The sequence below is a fragment of the Emys orbicularis genome, chromosome 11 (assembly GCF_028017835.1).
Source record: "Emys orbicularis isolate rEmyOrb1 chromosome 11, rEmyOrb1.hap1, whole genome shotgun sequence".
NCBI classification, from domain to species: Eukaryota; Metazoa; Chordata; order Testudines; family Emydidae; genus Emys; species Emys orbicularis.
Window position 1 is genome coordinate 38,873,874 of NC_088693.1, and position 24,421 is coordinate 38,898,294.

Sequence of the window (24,421 nt, forward strand, 5' to 3'; positions counted from 1 at the left end):
TAATCTGCGTGGGTATGTCTACACCTAGAGCTGGGGGAGAGGGGTGTTTCTCAGGCTGAGGAGATACACTTGTGTTAGTTCTCACCAAGCTAGCTTGCTAACAATAGAGGGTAGCTGCAGGCAGAGTGAGCTGCGGGAAGGTCCAGCTGCCCCGAGTCTGTATCTCTCTGAGACCCTAGGCACACATACTCAGGGCAGCTAGCTCATTCCACCGCTTGCGCCACTCCAGCTACACTCTTTTTGTAGTACACTGGCTTAATGACAGCTAGTGTGAGTGTCTCTCTTCGACCTGTGAACCACACCCCAGGTTGAAGGGTAGACAGACCCTGTTTGCCACATCCTTTACAGAAGAACTATTTTAGCGATCTTGTAGAGGGATTTTTAAAAAGTCTTAAAAATATTATTGCTGGTACATTTTCCCACATTTTCCACCGGTAAAGCCAGAGTCCCTTAGAACCAGGTGTTCAACTGTACAGGCATCAGAATGAGAGAAAAATCATAGCCAATACAACTTAGAAATCTCTGAAAATTATAGTTTTTTACATGCACAAAAATGCCATGATTTGAAGGTCCAATAGCTCAGGACCTACCAGGGCTAAGAACAAACATTGTGTCCTGTTGGAAAGTTGGGAATCTCCCCTCATAGCTAGGGATCACCTCGTAATGGGTTGTGAGATACTGGACCTGAAACCTTTCACTGAACATTGTCCATTCTGCACTTCATACCAGTGTACTTTGGGGTAGAGATTTGATCGTGGGAGGGAAAGGGTTAATCATTTCTTTGGTTGTTCGAAATGGCAGCTCTATGCAGCTGCTCAGAGGTCTGGAGTGTTAGAAATGGACCTTTCTGAGATAGGCTAGAGGGCGGAGTACAGAACTAGTAGTCATAGGTGGATGATAAATGCAGTTTATCATATGAGGGGGCCAAAAAGAAAACTTCAAATGTTTATTTAAAGGTCAGTTTAATCTAATGTGGGACAACAAACACTCAAATTCCTCAATCATGATCATAGGGTTATTGGACAGTGCCACTCCACGGCATTTACATACCTTAGTGTGATTGGATTTCTTTTACGTTTAAGGTTAACTCTAAATTTCCCAGGTTTATAATGCCTGATTTTGGGATAAATACAACTTCTTTGTAATGTTGTTTTACCCTAAATTACTGATGTGTACACTTAATCTTAACTCCATTTTAACATATTGTTTGGAAATATTATAAATATATGTGTTTGCACATCAGGCAGCATAGTTTGTAAAGCAATGTAGGAACCATTTGGTTCAAAAAGGCTATATAAATATAATTATTAACGCCATTCAAAGTGTATCTGTATAAAACCTTCTGAAGAGGGATTGCCTTCTCTTTAGCTTGCAGTCTTGCTGCTCTTACAAATGTGACTAGTCAAGTATTTTTAGGTGCTAAATAACTGAATACATACCATACACAGGAATTTTGCAAATGGGAACAGGCAAATTTAGAAAATAAAATATTCCTTTTTGCACCAGGTTGCGTCTAAGTTCAAATGTTTTTACTTCAAAATATTTAGACAACAGACTTGCATCAAAATTAGCAGCCAAAGGTTTGTTACTGGAAACTCAGCACTGCAGTTTATTTCCTATTTTATTTTAACTAATTATTATCATAGACTCATAGAAATATAGAACTGGAAGGGACCTCGAGAGATCATCTAGTCCAGTCCCCTGCACTCAAGGTAGGAATAAGGATTGTCTAGACCAGGGGTCGGCAATGTTCGGCACGCGGCTTGCCAGGGTAAGCACCCTAGCGGGCCGGGCCAGTTTATTTACCTGCTGACGTGGCAGGTTCGGCCGATCGCGGCCCCCACTCACCGCGGTTCGCCGGCCCGGGCCAATGGGGGCGGCGGGAAGTGGCGCGGGCCGAGGGATGTGCTGGCCGCGGCTTCCTGCCGCCCCCATTGGCCCGGGACAGCGAACCGCGGCCAGTGGGGGCCACGATCGGCCGAACCTGCCGCGTCAGCAGGTAAATAAACTGGCCCGGCCCGCTAGGATGCTTACCCTGGCGAGCCGCGTGCCGAACGTTGCCGACCCCTGGTCTAGACCATCCCTGACAGGTGTTTGTCCAACCTGCTCTTAAAAATCCCCAATGATGGAGATTCCACAACCTCCCTAGGCAATTTATTCCAGTGCTTAACCACTCTGACAATTAGGAAGTTTTTCCTAATGCCCAACCTAAACTGCCCTTGCTGCAATTTAAGCCCATTGCTTCTTGTCCTATCCTCAGAATTTAAGAAGAACAATTTTTCTCCCTCCTCCTTCTAACAACCTTTTATGTACTTAAAAACGGTTATCATGTCCCCTCTCAGTCTTCTCTTCTTCAGACTAAAACCCAATTTTTTCAATCTTCCCTCATAGGTCACCTTTTCTATACCTTTAATAATTTTTGTTGCTCTTCTCTGGACTTTCTCCAATTTGTCCACAACTTTCCTAAAATGTGGCACCCAGAACTGGACACAATACTCCAGTTGAGGCCTAATCAGCACAGCATAGAGTGGAAGAATTATTTCTCGTGTCTTGCTTACAACACTCCTGCTAATAAATCCCAGAATGGTGTTCACTTTTTTTGCAACAGCATTACACTATCGATTCATATTTAGCTTGTGATCCACTATGACCCCCAGATCCCTTTCTGCAGTACTCCTTCCTAGGCAGTCATTTCCCATTTTATATGTGTGCAACTGATTGTTCCTCTTAAGTGGAGTACTTTGCATTTGTCCTTATTGAATTTCATCCTATTTACTTCAGACCATTTTTCCAGTTTGTCCAGATCATTTTGAATTTTAATCCTATCCTCCAAACCACTTGCAACCCCGCCCAGCTTGGTATCGTCCGCAAACTTTATAAGTGTACTCTCTATGCCATTATCTAAATCATTGATGAAGATGTTGAACAGAACTGGACCCAGAACCGATCTCTGCGGGACCCCACTCGTTATGCACTTCCAGCATGACTGTGAACCACTGATAACTACTTTCTGGGAAAGTTACTGTGGATTTACTCATGTACAACTGAGGTCAGAATTAGGCCCAATAACTAGAAATTCTCAGAATTTCAGCTGCTCTGGATAGCCTCCAGATGTTTTGGTGTGTATCTCAATTGAGCCACATTTGCCCTCCCTCTTCCACCATGTACAAGATTGCACAGTTGAACAGTGACTCAAGTGGGTGTTTCACTTTCTTCTAAAGCATCAGGTACTGGCCATTGCCAGAACCAAGATGTTAGATTAGATGAACTGATTGTATGATCTCATTTGACAAATCCTGTGTTCCAACAGGGAGTGAGCCTTAGTACATGAAGGCAGATTAAATAGGTGCCTACAACAGTGTGATCTTCTCTCTCTCTCCCTGCCTCTTCCCACCATTCCCCCCCTAGAGGGAGAGGTGAAAGTAAGCTGGTCCAGTCCGGTGTACCAGTAAGCAGCCGGGAGCCCTGGGGCTCCGGTGGCGATTTAAAGGGCCCGGGGCTCTGGCCACTACCGCACCAGCAGCCGGAGCCCCAGGCCCCTTAAATCACTGCTGGAGCCCCAGGGAAGCAGCGGTGGCCGGGAGCCCCAGGGCTCCAATGGCAATTTACAGGCCTGGGGCTCCGGTCCTTTAAATCACTGCCAGAGCCCCGGAGTAGCGCTAGCAGCAGTCGGGAGCCCTGGGCCCTTTAATTGCCGCTGTGATGTGCTGAAGGGCTGGCTGGGGGAGTGTGGCCCCAGACCTGCCCCTTCTGCCTGAGGCCCCGCCCCTTCTGGTTGAGGCCCCGCCCCTACCTTGCTCAGGACCCCGGCTGCCCTGCATACTGGTAAGTCCCTTAAGTTACTTTCACTCCTGACTAGAAGGGACAGAACACCACACCCAGAAGGTGCATGGGTTACAATATAACAAAAGAGGCAGGAACCAGATGGAGACTGGATATCTACTAACAGAAAAAGAGGAAAAACTAGAATTGCTCTCAAACACTGAACTTCAGGGGTGATCCAAAATCTAGACCTCAATTCTAGACCTGGATTTTAATTTTGGAACCCAAATCTAAGTACCTTTAAACTTTGGGACTATTCAAACTCCAGGACCATTTCTGGAAAAAAGTTCTTACACAAGAGCATTTAGCAATGAGAAAGGACTTGCCAGTCTTGCCGCTCTTTCGTATGCTATGATGGCGACACTTCTGTTTTTACATTTGATACCATAAACAAAAAAGTTTAGTGTTGTAGCTTCCAACAGGAAACTTGACACTAAAGGAAACTTATTTAACCAGTTAGTGGAGTCCTCCATCCAGTGGCTGTACTTTGTAAGAACATTTGACAAATTTAGAAAAGCACAGGTTAAGTTAAACAAAGCTTTTATGAACCATCAGAAGACTGACTATGGATAGAACACTCTCTTTAGACAAAAATAAATTCCCAGCAGCTCTCAGTTAATAAAGTGCATAGTTGTTTTTTACAAGATTAACATCTTTTATAAATAGCAGGCAGTCAACATAGCACTCAGGAAAAGCATTTGGTACTGAAAAGTGGCATTGCTTTTACTTACAGTTCAGCTATATACTGTTTCATAAGGATAGCAGCGAAAAGTAAGCCATGAACAGTTTGAAATACAAAGTTGTATAGGAAACTAAATAAGATGGTAATAGGGTTTATAATGTAACTAAATTGTATGGTCAAGTCCATAAGCTAAATACCTCAAAAACCTGTATAACCAAGAATTTTTCACTATGTGACCCTGATGTAGCTTCTAAATTACTAGAATGCCAACTGTAATATATTAATGCGCAGAAGATTATTAGATGTTGAAAGAATATTTGATATTAATTACAAAAAAGCCAGACGATCTGAAAACTATTCTATACTTTTATATGCCCCAACCCACCCCACACAATAAAAAATACATGGATTATTGGGAAACTGATATAACCTTTCTAAAGAAGTATGAAAACAAACGTAAGTTATCAGTATGCATAAATCACATGAACATCCAGTGTTATTTATGACAGAACTTATTTAACTCTACATAAATTGTATACTGTGGGCCAGGTTGAAAATAGATGTTGTGGAGCTGCAAACTAGCACATACCTTTTGGGAAATGTTGGGGGTGTTTTGATTGGGTTTCACCAATACATCTCAAAAGCCCATCACTCTTCTGGGGATTGACAACATTCAGGGCCTGAGACCTGAAGAAGAGCTCTGTATAGCTTGAAAGCATGTCTATTTTGCCAACAGAAGTCTCTCCAATATCCTGGGACCAACCAGCCTACAACACTAAAAACAACTTTAACCTTAGTAATAAACTAGATCCACTCCTTTATTTTCTCCTGAATGTAGCACTGCTTTCCATAGCTGCTAAATGATATCACCCTTAAATTTCCTTCATAAGTACTTGCCTCAATAAATTATGAGATATGGCTGGTATGGAGAAATTCACTGCATTAAAAAAGGTACTTTAATAATACATAATCTGCCACCATTCATTACACAGTGTGAACCATGTCTTCAGTCGTGATGCATCAGCATAGCTCCTCAGTGTGTCTGTTCCAGTATTGGCTACAATGCTTTAGCCACTGGTTTGTTACCCTTTGATCCTAATTCACAATTTTAGTGGTTCTTTTTTCTTTCTTGTGACAATTGGTGCTGCTCTCTAGAGATTAACTGAAGCTAATATTTGAAAATCATATTCTCCTGTTTTCTATCATCCATAACTGTCCATGTTTTCTTTAGTATGAGTTAGACTGTGCCCTGTCCTTACATGGCTGCATGTTTCAGGCTCTCGCTGGTCACTTCCCCTTCCTTGGATCTTAAGGGGCACCTGGTTGCTGTTCCTCATTTTATATCTCAGGGGAACAGTTAGCTAGGCCTGTCACCCCTCCATCAATCAGAGTCTAAACCAGGGGTGGCCAACCTGTGGCTCCGGAGCCACATGCGGCTCTTCAGAAGTTAATATGCGGCTCCTTGCATAGGCACCAACTCCGGGGCTGGAGCTACAGGTGCCAACTTGTCAATGTGTCGGGGGTGCTCACTGCTCAACCCCTGGCTCTGTCACAGGCCCTGCTCCCACTCCACCCCTTCCCACCCCCTCCCCTGAGCCTGCCATGCCCTCGCTCCTCCCCCTCCTCCCCAGAGCCTCCTGCACACCACAAAACAGCTGATCGGGAGCTGTGGGGAGGGCGGGGGAGGCGCTGATCGGTGCGGCTGCCAGTTGGTAGGAGGCGCTGGGAGTGCGGGGGGAGCTAATGGTGGGAGGGGGGGTCTGCTGAGGTATTACTGTGGCTCTTTGGCAATGTACATTGGTAAATTCTGGCTCCTTCTCAGGCTCAGGTTGGCCACCCCTGGTCTAAACAATTGAGCTCCTACACAGATGTAACTTAAGGACTAACAGCCAAGTAGTTTAAATGTGGTAGAGTGACAGTTCTGGAGCAGGGTGGGACAGACTGGGGGCATGACTGCTGAGTGTATACAGACTTTTACTCCAGAAATTTAAAGGCACAAAGAGTGGTCACTGGATGAAATCCTGGACCTATGGAGGTTAAAGGCAAAACTCTCATTGACTTCAGTGGAGCCAGAATGTCATCTCTCTTTGTTAGTGTGACACCAGTTCCAGATTAGCACCTTTCTCTTATGCTTCTTCTTTCCAGACGCCATAATCACTTCCTGTGGGACCAGAGCTAAGTATGAAGCTGAATACGGTCCCATAATTGGTGGTGATGAAGTCTGATTTTGAATTCATACATTGTATGCTGACTTAGGCTTGTTTCCTCCCTATTAAAAAAGGTGTTGGCTCAACTGACAGTTGAGAAGTACTAATATTTAAAACGTTGCAGGGTCAAATTCACCGCTAGTGTAAACTAGCACAGCTCCAATGGACTCTGGTGGAGCTGCACCAATTTACACCAACAGAGAATGTGGCCCTTCGTTTTTAAAAAGACGTCATTGCTTTTAGACATGGTTTTTATATACATACAAAAAACAGAGGTACATGTAGCATAGGAGAATATAATGGAGTGTAACAATAAGACTGATTTTCTAATCATGTATTTATTTTAATGCTTTGTAACAAGTGACAGACCATTGCCCTTGAGGCTTTCATAATGATTAAAAATGCATAATATCAATAAAAGTGTGTGTGTGTGTGTGTGTAGAGAGAGAGACTCCTCACGCAATCCTAACTAATAATTACTAGCTAGTTAGCAGCAGTAGTAACAGCAGCAAAGCATCTCCTTTACGTTCGCCTCCCCACACTTTTCCCAAATACCTGAAAAAAGGGCTTTGCAGGGTGGCCAGAAGGCTAGCAAGTGCCAAAGAAAAAGGGTCTTCAAGGAAAATACTGTGCAAGCAGCCCTCTTCCATTTAAACCGTCTTTAGTACTTAGCTTGAGCACTTCTGCTGCCTTGCTGAGTGCAAATGCAATGGTATCACATAGGGAAAGAGGAGTGCTTTCTTTCTCCCACTTCTCGGGACATTTAGAGCTACATCTAAACTTGAGGGGCATATTTGTAGATTCCCGGGGGAGATGAGTTTTTTAATTTTCTCATTCCTTTCCATTGTTTTGCTTTCTACCACCTCCCCAACCTCTCAGTGGAATAGCTCCATTCCCAAGCAAAACTTAGTGCAGCGTCTAGGCTGTTCTAAATGGCACTGTCTCATAAAATCTCCTTATGGACCATTACACTGGCAGGGATTGCTAGAGTGCAGCATACTCCAGCCACAGCCCTTTCCTCATGCACCTAAGGATGGAATAGGTGGTGGCAGTGTTGGGTCAAAGATTCCCCTTTGTCAGGTGTATCCTCAGCTGCCCACTTAGGACTTTAATCCCCTTTGTCCACCTTATTAGTGGAAAGGGGTCTGGGGACTTAGTAGGGCTGAGGATCTGGCCCACAATACTCAGAGTACTTCTTTAGCTGGAGTATAATAATTCCCTGTTGCAATCAAAGTGTGTTTATGTAGCAATTAACTTGCTCTTTCTTTGTCCTTTGGTGTTTGTAGGTATTATTACCTGGCTTTCAAGGCACATCAGGCCCCTCTTGGTAGCAGAGAAAGCTGTATTGCTATTTTGGAGAAATCGAAACTAGACAATTGGGTTCTTGGGAAAACAAAGGTAGGGCACGTTTCTGGTTTTCTCCAGGGGTGTCCTCTCTGCAGCGAGGCGTGTCTAATGAGTGGTTTAATGAAGCCGTGGCTCATTCTGCCCAGCATTGTGTGGATGTGATGGGAAAGGGAGAGGGTGCACGGAATGTCCCCTGCTCCTGCACGTGGACTGCTGCTCCAGGCTAGTGCTGCAGATGCTAGCCTCCCTAGATTGAGGGAATGCCTTGCCCCTTTCCTCCCTAGCCTGGATAAGGAGAGATGCACATAAAACCCTCTCCCAAAGGTGACATAGTACCTGCACCACCCCTGGGTGCACCTGAGGCATGATGCCTCCATGGTGTGGGGCTCCTCCACAATCCTCCCTACTGCAGGTTGTGGCTTAATGCCACCATTTAGCCTTTGCTATCTGTGAACCACTTTAGGCCAGTATCGGTTTGCTGTGTTAGAAGTTGTCCTGCCTTTCAGATGAGCTGCTCTGGGCTATTTTAGTAGCAGCCTTTGTTCGTGGTTTAAAATGATGTGACTGATTTTGCAAAATATGGGGCCAAATCCTGAATTGCTTTCTCATTCCTTAGAAGTAAGCCAAAGGGAGTTTCCTGAATAAGGGCCCTTAGGATTTGGCCCCTGAACTAGGATACAATATTGTATTTATAAACTCACCCCTCTCCCCTCTTATCATTATCATGAGGAACGCTTTGTGCTAATGTTTATCCTAAGGACTCCCACCGGATTTCCAGTGAATTGCCACATTAATGAAAGAGACCATTATTGAAAATGTTACCACAAATCAGCTCTAGCTTGAAAAGCTATATTTAAACATTGCTGATACAGAAAAGCAGCATTCTGACCAAGCTGTCATGGGTGATTTACTTGGGGGTAATGGGATAATTGTGTGACTTACATTGTAATGGGTGATTGTAATTAGTGGAATAAACTAAAAACATATATTCTACAACATGGTTTCTGAAATTCTAGCTATAAGATTTAGCAGCTTTTTCTAGCAATGATGCTGTAATGTAGATTGAAATAATACTAATGAAGAGGCAGTATAAAAGATTTTATTCTACTGCTTACATGTAATGCTGAACCTGTTATTCCATTTCAGGTGTTTCTAAAGTATTACCATATAGAACAGTTAAATTTGTTCCTGCGAGAAGTTATAGGCAGGGTGGTGGTAATGCAGGCCTATACCAAGGGGTGGCTTGGAGCTAGGAGATATAAGAGAATCAAAGAGAGAAGAGAAAATAGTGCTGTCGCCATTCAGTCAGGTAAACATTCATATTCCTTATTTCATGCACAATCTTGGCATTTTAAATTGCCTGCAAATTATCTATTCATTTTCTCAATGGTTTGCTGTGAAATCAAAATAACATGTGGTACTTTTTCCCTCCAGCTAACTGATACCAACATTACAGATTAATTTCTAAGTTATCAGTTTAGTAAGCACTAATGTCTTTGTTTAAATGTTTTACTATTATAGACTATGCCTGTAAACAAAGGAAGAGTATTGTTCAGTGTCTCTCGACTAATGTGCAGCACGCAGAAGAGATGCAATAGCTACATTCTCCTTTTTGCATGTACCTCTGCATTCCAAATAACATAAATACTGCCATGGGCTGGGAAGGTTGATTATTTGTAGTTTATCATGCTTCACTCTATTGATTTATTTTTTGGGAGGCGGGGTGTTAGAGGGATGCAGTTGTTTGCATTGAACTTTGACCTCCAATGATTCTGCACCTCACAGTCTTTGCTTGACTTTGTGACATCAGAGAGCACATGTTGACAATTAAAATTTGGAAGACTGGAGATGCGTTTGAAGTTGTGGAGATGCTTATACTCCAGTCATGAGTGCAGAGTTCAACTGGTGGGTGGGTGAGGAAGAGATAGTGGGAGGGGGTGGTTATGGCAGGGAGGATGAAAGATTAGGCACATCTCTGACTCTATAACACTTCCTTAAATAAATGTAATTCCCAACACATGGGTTTGTATTTTTAGCCTGGAGAGGATATGAAGCTCGCAGGAAGTACAAGGAAATAAGGAACAGAAGAACTGATGCTGCTATACATATTCAAGCAGGTAATTAAAACATTATTTCCACAGACTATATCTATTTTGCTATGGATAACTTCATGTCAGTATTTATAGCTGAGAGAAATGTAAACAGCCCAAACAAAAGCAATCAGAAAATACTGCTTCTGATGATGTGTTCTTCAATATCAAATGTCACCAGTGACAGGACTCTAGCACTTTGGAGCTTTTATGGTGAGTACCTTTTTGAAAGCAAAACATACTGATTAAAAGCCATTGAATGAGTTCTTAGGGATTCATCTGGGCTCAGAGAGTCAATGTGTATTAACCATGTGTAGAGTTGGTGTGAAGCACTAGAATCATTTTGCTTAAAGTGTGGATGATAGGCACTGAACATGCCATCTCTCTGGCTTTGTGGTTAGCCCTAATATTGGCAGATTGCCAGGTTTTATTCTTAATTGCTGCTGATTTTTCCAGTTTGGGCCAAGCCTCTGATTCCCTGCCAGGCTTCAATGCACTCATATCAATATGAATTTGAATAAACTTGAAAGAGATTATTGAAGGAACAGGCCCGCAGGGTGGTGCAGGTCTCTAGTAGAGAGCAAGAGATCATATGGCACTGAAAATATAAGATCTAGCCTAGTGAACTGAGTAGCGGGGAGGCTATAGTTTCAAATGCAGCCAACATGAAGCAAACTAGGGATGATGTACCACACCTGTGCATGCCATTGTTCCCTGCAACCAAGGAGTTCTGTAACAGATCTAAAAAGAGCCATAGCAGATGTACCAACAGAGAAACCTGTGCTCCACATTTCAGTCCAGTCATTGCCTATACTATAATTATGTGACTTTTGTTACCTCTGAGTTCTGTTTTGCTTAGATGATAGTTAAACTGAAAGAAAAGATTTCTGCGGAATGTTCTCTCACTTCTGAACATAAAACCAAAATGTTAATGACAAGCCATTTTCATTATAAATCCAACAACTAACTTCCTTTCCCCAACCCTGTTCCCTGAGAGTCAGCATCACTATGACTTTCAAGAGGAAGGCAAAATAATACAATTCTGGCTGTAGAATTAGAAAGGCAATGTACATTTCTCTTAGGGCGAGGCTCCTTATACATAACATTTTGTATGTTCATAAAATAGCATGTCCCTCACTCTAGGGGTATATGCTGTATGTTCAGTGAAATTGGGAGCTGTTGAACAGGAAGGTTTTTCCAAGTTACAACAAACATCAAGTGACTGGATAATCATATTCTCCACTTGCTCCCCTCCCCTGTGCTGTTATCTTCCATTGTTCTCATTTTAACACAGAGTACCAGTTCTTCAGACAGGGAATCCATCTTTAGATGTATTGCAAAACACTGACTTTTGACAGTTATGCTCTTTTTGGAAAGCCTGCACCTCAATTTCCCAGCTAACCCAACAGCCTGTGCACTACGGGGGAAAGAGAGGCTAGGTCAGAGGTGACCCTTCAGTCTGCACTAGTACCAGTTCTTAAAGTAGTCATTTGGGACTAGATTGTCCCATGTATGCACAGCACATAGGAAGGCAATGTGGTACAGCACCAGCCCCTGGAGAGTGCTAGGAGGCATTCTGCCTCAGAATTCCATGTAGAGGTCCTGGGCATGCAGAATATGTATGCCCATTGCTAAACCCTTTATGGAGTGCTGTTTATGCACTCCCACTCCCTCCAGGGAACATAAGGGTCAGACAGAAGCAGAGCCATGTTCCATTCTGTCACCTTTGTGACACTTTGCACCCAGTGGAGTAGACAGAGCTCCCTTGAGTGCAGAGACTGCTATACAGCCTGGTCCTTGCGTAGCCCAGACAAATGTAGAAGGGTCCTGGCACTCCTCCCACCGTAGCACACACCATATGCCCATATCAGGGCCAGACAGAACCATTAAATCATTGTGTTGATCAGATTGGATGGATGTGCATTAGGACTACAGAGTTCAGAGTGACACAGCACACCTTCATGTTAATCATGCTTTACAGCTATTCCCATCTTTGGCACAGCTTTAGAATTTATAGTGCATAATCATTTATTTCAGAAAATCAAACTTCAGTTTGTGTGAGACTCTCTGCCTTAGGAAATCTATATCTAGGACTCTCTAATTGAAACTTCTTTCTAAACATTTTTGTTTATCTCTGCACATTAGTCTTTCTGTGTTTCAAGGCTGAGCAAATAATTGCAAAGTGTGACCATTATCTGGGTTTTAAAATAGACTGTCTATTACTATTGTTACTTCCATGCCACCATAAAAGTGTGTGGTGCTGAACAGGCAAATAGACATAATCTCCACACTGAAGAGCTTACAATGTAAGTACAGATAAAGGACTGCATTTCAAGAAAAAGAAATGTGGTCATTTTAACATTATTTTAAAGAATGAGCAATTTAGATCACAGAGATACAGTACTTGCGTTTGCTGGTCAGGCATTTGTAAAACCATATAATTAAAATATATATAGCAAAATAAAGCAGTCCTTGAAATTTTGGAAGCATTTGGCTTACATGTTTCTACAGAACAGCACATATTGAAATTTGTTTTCCTTTCATCTCCTTCCCAATAAAAGCAGCAGTGCGGCTTATCCCTTTAGCTTCCTCAGAACTTCCTTTCAGAATTCCCGATCTATTACAGCACATTCACATACCAGAAACAAGATGCCTTTTCATGCTGTCAACCTTTTTCATCTGAAATGTAAATTAATTCTTGCTGGTACGCTTTGACAGAGATCAAAGTAGGGGTATTAACCTTATTGGGCCTTCTCTTCATCGGAATCAGTTCCAAAGACTGCAAGGGTGGTGTTAGGAGGCCAGTCTTCACTGTTATCTATGGCCCTCCTCCAGGCAGTCCTCTGTCTACAAGTCAACATTTCAAAGGCAGTGATTTCTTTTGTAAATGACCTTATCATTACTTTAAACGGTGTGAAAAATGATTTGGCTGAATAATTCTTGCAGGATTATCCTGCTCATTTTAATTGTGGGGGGACTTCATTCAGATTCCAGGATATTGTTTAAGTGGTTTTGACAGCAAGTGATCACAGCCTGATAGAAAGGAGGAACACAGCTTCTGATTGGAAACCTCTTGACTTGTTCAGATTGTTCATTTCTTGAAGTCAGTCTTTGAGGTAGGCTACATTTGCATTTTAAAAATAAACAGATGCCTTTCAAATACATGAGCTGGTGGTCTGGAGATCTCAGTGGGCCCAAGCAGTTCACTATCCATTGATGAAATGTTGGAAGAAAAAACACATTTTTAAAAAACCCAAGTATGCATGAAGATACATTTCCTATGTGTATAATATTACACCAAAAATAAGTCATTATTTGAGCTGGAAAAAAAACCCTTGCTAATAGGTAACATGTTTATGAATTTAAGCCGTTCAGTACATCTACACTAGTGGCTCACACAATGTGAGCTACATCAGTGTATTTACACTGGTGGCTAAAATCCCCAGTGTAGGCAAAACCTTACCCATCTCTTTGTGTCTCAGTTTCCCAATTGGTAAAATATGGATAACAACAATTTTCTACCTCACAGAGAAGGCAAACATATTGTGAAAGAACTGAGTTCCTCAGACAAAAATGAAGTATTGTTGTTTCTTTGTGCTGTGGTTTGTATTGCTTTGTTTAAAGCCTAGGATAAGGAAAAGATCACTTTGTTGAAATAATTTTAACATTACATTGAGCCAGATTCACAGCTGGTGTAAATCAGTGTATTGCCATTGTTTGATTTCAGTGGAGTGATGCTGATTTACACCAGCTTTGGATCTGTAGCTATATTTGTATTATCACATTTTATTAATTAGAATTAAAACCAAGTAAGTACAATTATAATGGTAATTTTGTTTGTTTGTTTTTACTCCATTCCCAGTCACCATAGCGTGGATTTCCATGTCGAGTGACAGCTCTCTCCAAAGACTTAAGAGAGGATTTTAATCTCTGTTTCATTTGTGAGCAGACACTGCCAAAATGCCAAATGAGTGGTGCATGCGATTCACTTAGATCTGAGGTGACATCACTGAACTCATGTTAATTAAGGCCTCTTTAGCCATCTGGAATATGCTGTGCAACTCTAGTCAGGATTGAGTTTAAACTCTGCTTCCAGAGGTGAAAGGCAAATGACTAATCCATTGAGCCACCATCCCCTCCTCCGACACACACTCATGCACTCACCATATGCCACACTTTACTGTGAAATTCTTTACTGAGAACTCAAGATTCAAGTTCTTTTTTGTAACACAAAATGGTGGATGCTCAGGAGGAAAGAGAAATGAGACAATCCCTTTATGAACTACTTCTGTCTTGTAACTTTTTACCATGTGATGTTGCTCACCAACTATTTGCACAGCCTTAACTAACAACCTTCTAAGAGCAAAATTTTGGGACTGTGGAGAACTACATACCATTTACATTAAGTTAATATGTATGTAAAATGTATATGGCTAGGATTTTCAAAAGTGCTCAGGAATCACACCCTCAGCTCCAAATGTAGACGTACCCTATGAGTGTATCTACATTTCCATTAGATTTGTACTTCCTGGTTTTGACTGTAAACGGAAAAGCACTGAAAGGTCACTGGACAGGCAGGCTATTCCTGCATTATTTCATCACCCAGCTGGAGCCAGCAAAGGACAGAACTCCTTGGCGAACCTGTTCCTACTTGGTCCAGCCTGATTTCTAGACTTAAGAGGTTCAAATTAGCAGCCACAATTTTGGGTGCTATCACAGGCTTTTTTGCCTCAGATTTTACCATAACAGCTAGTAATCTAAAACACTTTGTGCAAACAGTAATACAGAGCAGCAGCATAAGCCCTGTTTGCAACCCTGGAAAAAGGGGGCTAATACTTACTAGTATATTTAGAGCTCTGTTCTCCCCTTTATGAGAGAACACATGCTGGGAAAAGAAATTCCACAAGTTGAAACTCAGTTTTCTATTCATTCTTCCACTGAAGGAATGGGGGATGGGGGAGAGAAGTGTTTTGCCCCCTGAGGTTTGTACTACATAAACCTGCAACCTCCTGAGATCCACAGAAGACAATGGGCATCCCTGGATACCTAGAGAGGGGGCATGATTCTCCATATCCTTACACCATACAACAGTTTTAGGCTGGCATCAAACTTGTGTAAAAGAGTAGACAATCACGGTGTCCAAACCCTCTCAAATTTTGGCATTTAAACACTGGAAGTGCTTCTTTGAGAAGACAAATGAGGGAGTCAGAGGTCTTACTTGGGAACCCAAGTTTCAAAATTGAGCCTATAAAGTATCATGATATTATGGTATCTTCCCTTCAACAAGTGACTAGCTTGCATTTCCAAGGGCACAGTAATTCTTGTTTGTTACTGTAAATGGGATTAGGATTTGAAAGTGTCTGTCTATGTAAGGAGTAAGTAGCTGGTTTACGTGCTCTTTTATGGTTAGGAATGAAGAGAGAGAGAGAGAGAGGTTTCTTGAGAAGGATGAATCCTCTCTTGCTGCTATAAAATGTTTCCGTACCTCCTGCCTATATGTTTTATGCATCAATCTACGATTGTCCTGATTGCTCTCTACATTGTGCTCAACAGCCCATTGTAGCATGGCATTCCCTTTGCGAATCAGCAGGAAAATGCCTGGACTTTCTGCTGACCAAAATCTATATGGCTCAGTAAATTCTTTGTGAATAAAGGTTTTTACCAGCAAAGCATCAAGTCTCAGAGTCCTGGAGGTAAAAATAATTGCAACTTGCTACCTGCTGAACCTGAGGGAAAACTCATTTTATATGAGCATCAGTATCCAAAGTGCATGGCACATATAATATTTAACACCGAATGACTATTAATATGAGTGATAATGTACAGTTCACATCCCATTTTGCTCGAAGCTCAAATCCTGTTGTCATTAGCCATGTAAAGGATCAGGACTGAATATACTGTTGCTGTGAAGTTTGCGGTAGAGAATACATAAGGTGAAAATAAAGTGACAGCTGGTAATCATTCTTCTTCAGTGATGTGATGATTGTTCATGGGGCACTAGCAACATGAATCTACTAATTTCACACTCTTTGAGCCAAGTGCGTAGTGTCAAAACCAGCCATAGTCAGTAATGCAAATTGCTGTGATGGAGCAGCTTCCCGACCTCTCAGCCTCCCTCGGTAGAATGCCCTGTGTGTATGTTGCTTTGGAAACATTATGGATCCATTTCACAAATGCTGAAGTGAAGCACTCCTCTGAATGTTGAATGAAACCTCTAGGAAACATGTTGGTCTGCCGTGCTACAGAGGTTATCCCATGAGTCAAAGGAGAATCAGGAATTGCACACCTGTTACCTTGCAGAACCTAAGCATTCTAGGAAACCTGCCTTTGATAGAGTTTAATCAAAGACAAGCTAAGTTCTAAAATATTTATGAAAACAAAGGAATACAGTGGAGCCTATTACAGTGAAATCAGATATAGTCAAGCTCCATTTATTTAGTGAATGAAGGACAATCCTGAATTGTTTCATTGCATTAAAAAAAAACGTGAAGAGGGGTCCAGTGTATCCACAGGGTAAAAAATGCCATTGTAAGAAATGTGACACTCCGTTTTTTAAAATAGTAGTAAAGAGGAAAAAAAAGTCTAAAGGTTCAGACTTAAGAAAAGGCGAAAAACAAACCTGCTGCTGCTATCATTATTTTATTATTTTAGTTTCTTTTCAGTGCTCCTTGTTATTTAAACTTGTCCATAGACTGACCAGTATTTGGCACATTTCAGCTCTGTAGAGATAGCTGCTGGCCAGTTGTCTTTGCAGCCAACATCAGAGTAGGCTTCTTGTCTGGTCAGTAGGAGATAGTTAAGGATTGGAAGGCTGATCACATGAGGCAACTGAATGTTTGCCTCCTCTCTGCCAGATAGGCAGACTTTTCCAGTCTTCTTATTAAGGAAGGAAAGTGCTTCAGTCTCATGATACCTGAATGCTGTATTTACAGCACCTCAGCAGGCCCAACTTCTATCATTCTTTCTGCAAAAGAATGGTTATTTATTTCAGTGGAAATTAAGTGGAAGATAATGACATCTCACTAAAAAGCATTTTTTGCTGCTTCTTACACTGGCAATTCTGAAAACTCCAAAAGGCACTGAAATATTTAGGTTATTATGGTGCACTGCAAACCACAGCTCAAGCAGTTCAGGTGGCTTTCATTTTCTTGTATTGCACAGAAAAATGCGACTACATAGATTTTCCTGAGAAACACTGGTTGAGGAGAAGGCAGTTAATGCTATCCTGTGATTAAACTAGACAGGAAGGGGATAGGTTACAGCTCTCCCTAAGGAAACCCTTAAAAAGAGATTATGGTGACTATTTTTCTATTTTCTTTAACACACTCTTATTATTATACAACAGAACATCAGTATGGGCTGCTTTTAAAAGAGTAGTTACATGTTGAAAGATGAGACTCCATGAATAATCCCAAAATGTGAGGATTTTAGGGTGTAAACTGTACCGGGCAGGGACTTTGTCTTCTTTTGTGTGGACAATGCCTAGTGGTCCTGGAAAAATAAAAACAATGAGTCCGGTGGCACCTTAAAGACTAAAGGATTTATTTGGGCATAAGCTTTCGTTGGTGAAAAACACCACTTCTCAGAGTGCCACCGGACTCCTCGTTTTTGTGGATACAGACTAACATGGCTACCCCTCTGATACTGGGGAAAATAGCTGTTAACACACATTTCTGATTTCAGAGAAATCATACGCATTAGAGATGGAAATGATCTGTAGGTCTTCTGATCAATCCTCCAGGCCCTTCTCCATCCTACTACATCCTTTAGCCAGTGCAGGACCAATCCATTCAGTATATTCTCAAATTTCTTGGGCCTGATCCTGCATTGGGATCCACTATGCCCATACAGAGTCTCACTGATGTCATTGCAACATCAGAGCCTAGATTTCAACAACTCAAATGATGGGGCTTTCTCCTATTCCACTGTGGGACGATTCTGCAGACTGAACCTGATGCTTTACTGCCTTTCCTAAAGTAGAGAGACTTTCCTAATTGAGGCCACTGCTGGGAGATGTGTCCTCATATTCACCCCAAGTTCTCCTTTGCATGTTATCATCCCATTAGTTCTTACTATACCCGGGTGATCCATGACAAACAATCCCTTTCCCTATGTTGTTTCCATGCTTCATATATTGTGCAGTAGAAGGTTATCATCATTTTTGTGTGTGTATTGTATTTAAACTATGTTGTATGTATTTTCTTCATGTCAACCCCCTCCTACCATTTAATTATTTTATTTATGTTTTAAAATAAATCAGTGTTTGATATTGATCCTAGGGGAGAGGAGACCCTTGATTTTATTTTCCTTTGTGACATTAAAATTTCCTTAAATTTCTTGCTTCTCAAATGCAACACCATATTTATAAGATCTGGTCTTACCTGTGCTGTGTACAGGAGTTATAATATCTTTGCTCAATGCTAGAGAGAATGAAGCCCAAATTTATATTGGATACAATTTTGAAAAGTGCCTAACTGACTCAGGTGCCAAAATCCTATTGACTTTCCATAGGGCTTAAGCACATTTGAAAATTTTACCCACTGACTCTTTTTGTCATTCCACTGCACTAGAAGCTTCCTATCTAATTTACTGTTTCTTACCTGCTGCTTAACTTGTGTGCTTTTGCGTTGGTGATATAACTTCAAAACATTTCTTGGCATGTGAAGATATTTGACATGATTAAGCCTAATGTATCTTTAAAATGCTCTGTTATGGTTACAGCTGGTTGAAAAATAGGGGAAGAAAAAATTGTGACTTTTGGTGTTAAAACTTGACAAAAAATTAAGTCAAAATTTCAAATTTTGAAAAATGTTAATCAGTTCTAATCCTGGTAGTTGTGGGTAAAACTGAATAGTTTTTTGTTATTACTGTTTTAGTTAATATATCATGGGCCTGGTTTTCATTTAAACTAATTAATTACATTTATTCTCACTTTAAGTTTCTTTGCACTACCAGAGTGGTGTAAAGTGGCCTTAGTGTAAGTGAAAATCCGGCCCTATATATTTTTCCAGTGTTTTAAAAGTGGACCCAATTCTGCAAGGTGCTGACTGCCTTTGGCCTCCATTTATTTAAACAGGGGCCAAAAGCACTCAGCTCTGAGCAGGAGGGTGCCTGTTCTGTATAAGAAAAGCTGTTAGTTCTGTCTAGGAGTGATTGTGAAGCTTCCTCTTATTCATACTTATGTCTGTCTAGCTTTCAGGGGATACATTGTTCGAAAAAATTATTCAAGATTGAAATGTAGCGATGGTTACCCAGCTGATACTGAGTCTGTGAACAACTGCTCCGCCCCCAGTTTTGGCTGTGAAGAACATTGGTGAGTTGAATCCTTTGGTGTCCATTATTTTCACAAAAATCATATCCCATACAACACAAGGTGAAAGGAATAGGCACTGAAAACAAATACCCTGCCTCATCATTCAGCCGTCTCTTTGGGAGCCTGTTATTCTGTAAGCAAGAAAACCTGTAACTAGGTCAGTCCCTCCACCAGTTTAGTCATCTCAATGTTCTCTCTCTTATCAGAGTTTGATTTCTTTGTTTGTTGTGTTATCTGTCCAGATTGTGGGCCTGTAGATTTCTCAGCAGCACCCTCAGCACCCATTGACTTCAGTGAGAGTTGAGTCTGCTCAGCATTTCACAGGACTGGACTACATACCTGTGACTAAATTTGCTAGATTGGAAGCTCCTTGAGGTAGGGGCATGGTTTTCTTTTATGTCTGTAATGCTCCATGCACATCTACTGTAGAGACAATAACAGTAAAAGGCAGGTCGGTAAGTCCCCTTCAGAGAGCCTAGGAGTACAGCAAATCTGAACCCTGGTTCCTACCTCTTTGCTGAGTGAGCAGGTTTTTTTAACCTTCTTCACTCCAAGCTCTACCAGCTGATTCACTCCATCCAGTTGCCCTCATGTATCTTACCTTCAGCTGGCGGTGCAGGAGGGAGCTGACTCTTCTATAGCTGTGATCCATGCCATTGCATTGATTATTCACTGGAGTAGGAACCTCTCTTTGACACGTCTTTGCCCCTCTGGCCCAAGAACGACAGTTCTGGTTCTCTCTGGAATATATACTTCCCAGTTAGCAGCACAGCAAGAGCCTGCTACCCCTCTTAATAGAGCTCTCTGAGAAAACCGATGACTTATTTGACTTTAAGTAGACTGCATTATTTCATTAAAAAGAGGTGACCTTTAAAATCTCCAAACCCGTACTTCTGATTTCTCTGCTTGTACTCATAACATTCAGTTCAGTTAAATTCAGTGATAACTTAGTGATTGGTTTGGATTGAATAATTTGTACTAAATGTTACAGTGAGTGTCATTGAAGGTTTCTAACCAGGTGCAACCACATGCATCCTCCTGGGCCATGCAAGCCCAGAATGCTACAGATGCTCTTTAGTGCAGCAATCTGATTTATGGAAGGGAAAGGTTTGGTCCAATGACCAAGGGCAAAAAGAAGAAATAAAAGCTTGTTGCAGTGCTATTCGGGCAAAGGGAGAGCTCACGGAAATGAGCTCCGTATAACTTACCACCACAACTCTCTGCATGCTGGTCCTCTCTCCCTGCGGAGATCCGTAACTCACCACGTGTGTGGCTGCAGGGTGCAGCTCCCTACCCTTGCGAGCTACTCCAGCGGGACTCTCTTGCGGTCATCTCAGTCGTGCTGGTAGTGGCATTGTGATCCCTTCAGCTGCCTGCTGGTGGTGGTAAAAATCCGCTGCCACCATATCTATCACGCTGAGTACATTTCCCAGACCCGAAGAAGAGCTCGGTGTAAGTTTGAAAGCTTCTCTCTCTCTCACCAACAGAAGTTGGTCCAGTAAAAGATATTACCTCACCACCTTGTCTCTCTGATCGATAGGCCCATCCCAGGCTGACTATTTCCCCACCCTACATCAGGCTATTTTTGGAATTACTCTCTCTTTTCCAGGTAGACATGTTTTCTTGGATTAGGTAGTATTTTTCACAGCTATATAGCCCCTCAGGCTCATGAAGCTTCAGGGACCAGCAGGCATTGAGGCAAATCTGGGCTGGATAGAACACACATAGAACACAGTTGCTAATGGGAGTACATTGCCCATCCATCTCTTGCGCAGGAATGTACTTGATACACACTATGAGTCTCACAATAAAATCCACACATTCTCTAATCCAGAGCCATATTCTGTTAAAATGTCACCACTTCTGGTGATACTTGGTTTTATCCCTGATAAATATTGCAGATTATGAGCCTGATCCTGTAAATTTCTCAGCAACACCCTCTTCCCCCCCATTGACTTCAATGAGAATTGGGGGTACTCACCATTTCATAAAAGGCACTCAGTATCTTGCAAGTCTGGATTCTATAATTTACCTTTCATAAATCAATCTGCACTTCCATGTGTGGCTGTTACTGGGTACTGGGTTTTTTTAAGCATATGGCTGTTCAGTCATATAGGAAACATGTAGGAAATAGGAATGCTGATGAATAACAGTTCAGATGTTTAACACGGTAGCTTGTAATATATCCCTAGAGAAGGCAGCTTCATTGTGGATTCACATACCTTTACATTCAAGTGAAGAATAATAAAATTTTCTTTAGGTTTCTTTTTATTTGGTGGTTGGTTGGGTTTTTTAAGGTAGTAGTTTGTGAGAATGAAAAAATTAGCTGAAATGTATTCTGTGGGTCAGAAAGCAGAATCACATCTAGGGTACTCAGTTTTAGTTCATGATATCCACAGGAACACAACTGTATACAATTAAATGTGTCACAATATGGACCTTCTTCCTGAAGTCAATTCAAAAGTTCAGTATAACTGAATGGAGAGTATATATTCTAATATTTGAGGAAATCATGGTGTTTCCAAAATGTACAAAAGAAATGGGCACATGTAGGTAGAGATTTTTAAAAACTTAAATTCCTTCAAATGAATTTAGGCTATCCACTTAGCCTGTAGAGCAGAGTAGAAGCAAATACAGGCTATTAAATGACCTTAAATGTTATTAAAAACACAAGCTTCTTATTTCAACTGAGTACTAACTATCTCCTACATTTAGCTGCCTAATTTTGAAATAAGAAGGAATTGTACTCAAATACAAAGGACCTTTTTACATGAACCTCAGTAATTGATATCACAATTGTGACTATGTTGCTAGTTACTTAACAAATAGCTTTTTACTGTACACAGTAGGAGTATAAATATCTGCATAACATTAACTTATACATTAGTGGCATAAATGCTTCCTGTCATTTAAATGGCATGTTCTTACATTTTACTGTATGGAACTGAGGGGCAGCCTGTGGAACTTTCTGATTGTGAAGAATCTTAGGGTTACATTGGCTTCAATGGGAATTGCACCTCTTCTGAATTTGGCAATGAAGCACATCTATATATATCAGTTTTGCCAACCCGCTTTCTGATATCCCCAGCCACGAGCAGGAATCCTCAACTAGTCAATTACAGCTAGAAGCTGGCTCCTTTTCATGGCCTGAGCAGCACACGGGCCAAATCACAATCAGAATCTTGCCTATAATATCTAATTCAAAACAGAATGGGCAAAATTTATGTTGAGGAGCCTGCCTTGGCCAAGACTTAATCCCATCAAGGAAAGTGAAAAACCTGAGCCCTCCTCAAAACCTTCCATCTCAGAATATATCATGCTATGAAGCCAAAGATGCTACAGCTTGCTAAAATGGTATCTGTCATATCACAAAATGACATATTCTGGGATATCTTCAGCTAACCAGGAAGTGCTGGATTTGATGAGTGGTGGGAGGGAATTTCTTTAGGTAGTTAGTTAAAACTTATTTCTGTGTTGAATGCTCCCCACAGGCTTCTCAGTGGGCACTGGGAAGGTGGCGGGTGGCAGGTAAATAAAGCACTGGAATACAGGATTAACTTTATTATTATCCCTCAATATTAATCCATCATGGGGGTTGTTTTTAAACAAATAGCCTTAAAACTATACAAGATATGTAAGCATAAAAAGAGGAAAGCTGCTGTCTAAAATTTGTCCCATGACTCACCAATAAATCCTGATCACAAGATGACTCTGTAACTTTAGTAGTCAGGGATTTTGTTAAACCCTCCACAGAATTCCTGCATTTTAGGTGCTCAAATGCTCTCATTCTCCTTTGACTGTCCTTAAAAGCCTTGCAAAGCCTAGGAGCATGCTCTTCTGGAGGTCACTGATTGTGATGTCTTGCACTTCTATTGTGTTCTTGAGTTGCTCATTCATATCCTTAGGGATGCTCCAAGTACCCCAGTAATCACTGGGATCATCTTTGTTTTAGTTTTCCATAATTATTCCACTTTATGGCAAAGTTCTTCATACTTCACTATCTTCTCTTCTTGTTTATTTTTTTTATACTTCTGTCTGCTGGTATGGCGATATCAATTAACATGGTCACAATTGTCTTCTTTTCTACAACAACAATGTCCAACCTATTTGCCTGCACCATTTGTCTGTGGCAATTGTTGAATCCCATAAAAACTTAGCCTGTTCATTATCTAGAGCATTTTCAATTCAGTGGTCATAATACCACATAGTGTGTTTGAGTCCATACTTGCTGTAGAGGCTCCAATACATATACTTGGGTTATGTCTACACTGCAATTGAAAACCCATGGCTGACCAGTGCCAGCTGACTCTAGCTAAGGGCTGTTTAAATGCGGTGTAGACATTCAGGTTCAGGCTGCAGCCTGAGCTCTGGGACCCTCCCACCTCACAGGGTTCTAGCGCTCAGGCTCCCCAAACGTCTACACTGCAATTAAACAACCCCTTAGCCCATGAGCCTGAGTCAGCTGGCATAGGCCAGCTGCGGGATTTTAACTGCAGTGTAGACATACCATTGGTGACTTCATTGTGTTTGTTCAAATACTCTCTCCCAGACAGGCTCCTGCAAGTGTTCAACACATGCTCCACTAGCTCTTGCTCTTTAGAACACATTCTGCAGTTTGGGGAGCAGTTCTGTTAGTCAATTTTGTTTCAAATGTAATTAAGTCTTAAGGACTGCTCTTGTGCACTCATAATGAGGCGCTCTGTCTATTTTTTTTGAGGTGTCCTTCTATAGACCATGAGTTCGTTAATCTTCATTCACTAATGGGTTCAGTCTCTCTCCTCCACTGTCTGTGCATTAATTTCTCTGTAAATCTTTCAAGTCCTTCTTTGGCAATTTGGTTTCTTCTTTCTTTTATGCTGTCTTGGGCTGGGATGCATGCTCAGCAGTTGCATGTTATCATAACCAGATGATCTTTTACTCTGGCTGACTCCTCATATATTTTGATGTTATATTCTTCATT

General features: G+C 41.5%; 1 protein-coding gene across 1 annotated transcript in view; it reads left to right on the forward strand.

Moving 5' to 3' along the window:
- MYO3B (myosin IIIB) overlaps positions 1-24,421 on the forward strand; it is a 296,479-nt gene that overhangs the window by 204,769 nt on the left and 67,289 nt on the right. The window contains exons 28-31 of the mRNA XM_065413693.1: positions 7,998-8,109; positions 9,205-9,367; positions 10,095-10,181; positions 19,341-19,461. Of these exons, the coding sequence (XP_065269765.1) occupies positions 7,998-8,109; positions 9,205-9,367; positions 10,095-10,181; positions 19,341-19,461 (483 nt within the window). The remainder of the gene's footprint in view (positions 1-7,997; positions 8,110-9,204; positions 9,368-10,094; positions 10,182-19,340; positions 19,462-24,421) is intronic.